Source organism: Puntigrus tetrazona, chromosome 3 (genome assembly GCF_018831695.1).
Source record: "Puntigrus tetrazona isolate hp1 chromosome 3, ASM1883169v1, whole genome shotgun sequence".
NCBI classification, from domain to species: Eukaryota; Metazoa; Chordata; class Actinopteri; order Cypriniformes; family Cyprinidae; genus Puntigrus; species Puntigrus tetrazona.
The window spans coordinates 29,439,922-29,441,414 of record NC_056701.1 but is presented as its reverse complement, the minus strand read 5'-3'; the positions used below and the strand labels follow the sequence as shown (position 1 = coordinate 29,441,414).

The following is a 1,493-nucleotide window of genomic DNA, read 5'->3' as shown; positions in this document are numbered from 1 at the left end:
TAAGAACGTAAGAATTTAACATGAAAGATGATGCATACATCTAAGGTAAGAAAAAATGCCCTAGTAAAGGCAAATATGGAAATCAACTTAAGACGTGTGTGAAATGTTCCTATCACTGTTGTAACTAAGATCTCAGTAGACCTAAAACTGCATAATGGCCCAAAATCACACTCAGCAAAGTAGCTTATAATTTACGCTATTGACAAAATCCTGGAAAATATGGAGATACCGTCTTTTTGTCAATATAGCTCACCCCTGTGACTACTAATTTAAGACCATCAGCTTTGATAATTGTGCAATCTCTCTTATAATAAAGGCAGTCAATGATGGATGCGGCGCTCTTAAAGTGAGCGAGAAAACGCTAACTATACATAACAAGCCTATTTCCCGTGTCATCCTCTGATTGTGGCTAATGTGTCGATAGCTTTCAGAGACTCACTCAAAAGGTGCTTCTCCTGCTCGGTGTGTTCGGACGAGTCCGTGTAGAACGAGATGTCATGATAACTGCCGTTCGGTCCTGAGGGTCACATCGAAACACCAGTCAAGCACGAGCTGAAGACACACTACTCTTCACACAATTTACTCGACAATCTGAATATATTCAGAGCTTACTGCGTACAGCGTTTAAATGGTTCCTTTTCTTACAAGAAATCATCTTCGCAGCAATTAGAATGAAATGGAAAACAGTTCTCTTATGCAACCGATTCAGTAACTGTGTCTGACGTTAAACATCTACAGTTGTGTGATGATAATTGTCTCTCTTTAATTGTCTCTAGTGTCGGGAAACAGCTACAGAATTGAACGAGACATTAATTATGTACATAATGGAGACTTAGCCAGGGATGAGGACTGTGAATATTACTGAAATAATTTCATTTGGAACCAAGTCGAACTGTTTAACAGTTTAACGTGCTGAAATAGGAATTACATTAAAAATACTTCATCCATCTAATAAATGCACATTAAGTTAAAGCAGGCTGCTTCTTCGGTACTTCAGTGTTTAGCCTAAAGTTTAATATTCACATTCACGTGTAGTGATTAATTGAGCAGTTATTTTTAAATGGAGATGAAGAGAGAATATAGTAAATGTGATCAACAGGTGCAGACATGAAAGGAAGCTGAAGTTGTTTGTGATCTGACCTTCATATATCCTCCAGAGTCCGGAGTGAGAGCTGCTGTAGTCCAGGCTGGAGTTCTTCTCATCATCCACTTCTATAATGTACCAGTATTCAGTGGCGATGGACACGGCGAGCAGGATGAAGCTGAGCAGACCGCACAGACCCGCAGAGATCACCACTGTCCCAAAGTTCATCTTCATCAGCGCTGAAATCCCTCTGAGGATTCATTGAGCTGCTCTGATTTAGGTCTTCTGAAGCCCTGTGCGTTTAGACACATTTAAGCAAATGATTCCATCGTTATTTCTCCAGATGTCTCCAGGCTGAAGGAAGAGGGTTCTTACATCTCTCCTGCACAGCTGTATGTGGACTGAGACT

General features: G+C 40.4%; 1 protein-coding gene across 1 annotated transcript in view; it reads right to left on the bottom strand.

The window, feature by feature from the left end:
* LOC122335508 (transmembrane protein 235-like) overlaps positions 1-1,460 on the bottom strand; it is a 3,019-nt gene extending 1,559 nt beyond the window's left edge. Inside the window, exons 1-2 of the mRNA XM_043233404.1 lie at positions 1,141-1,460; positions 440-517 (exon numbers count right to left, since the gene is read on the bottom strand). Of these exons, the coding sequence (XP_043089339.1) occupies positions 440-517; positions 1,141-1,318 (256 nt within the window). The 5' untranslated portion in view covers positions 1,319-1,460. The remainder of the gene's footprint in view (positions 1-439; positions 518-1,140) is intronic.
* Positions 1,461-1,493: the final 33 nt, after the last annotated feature.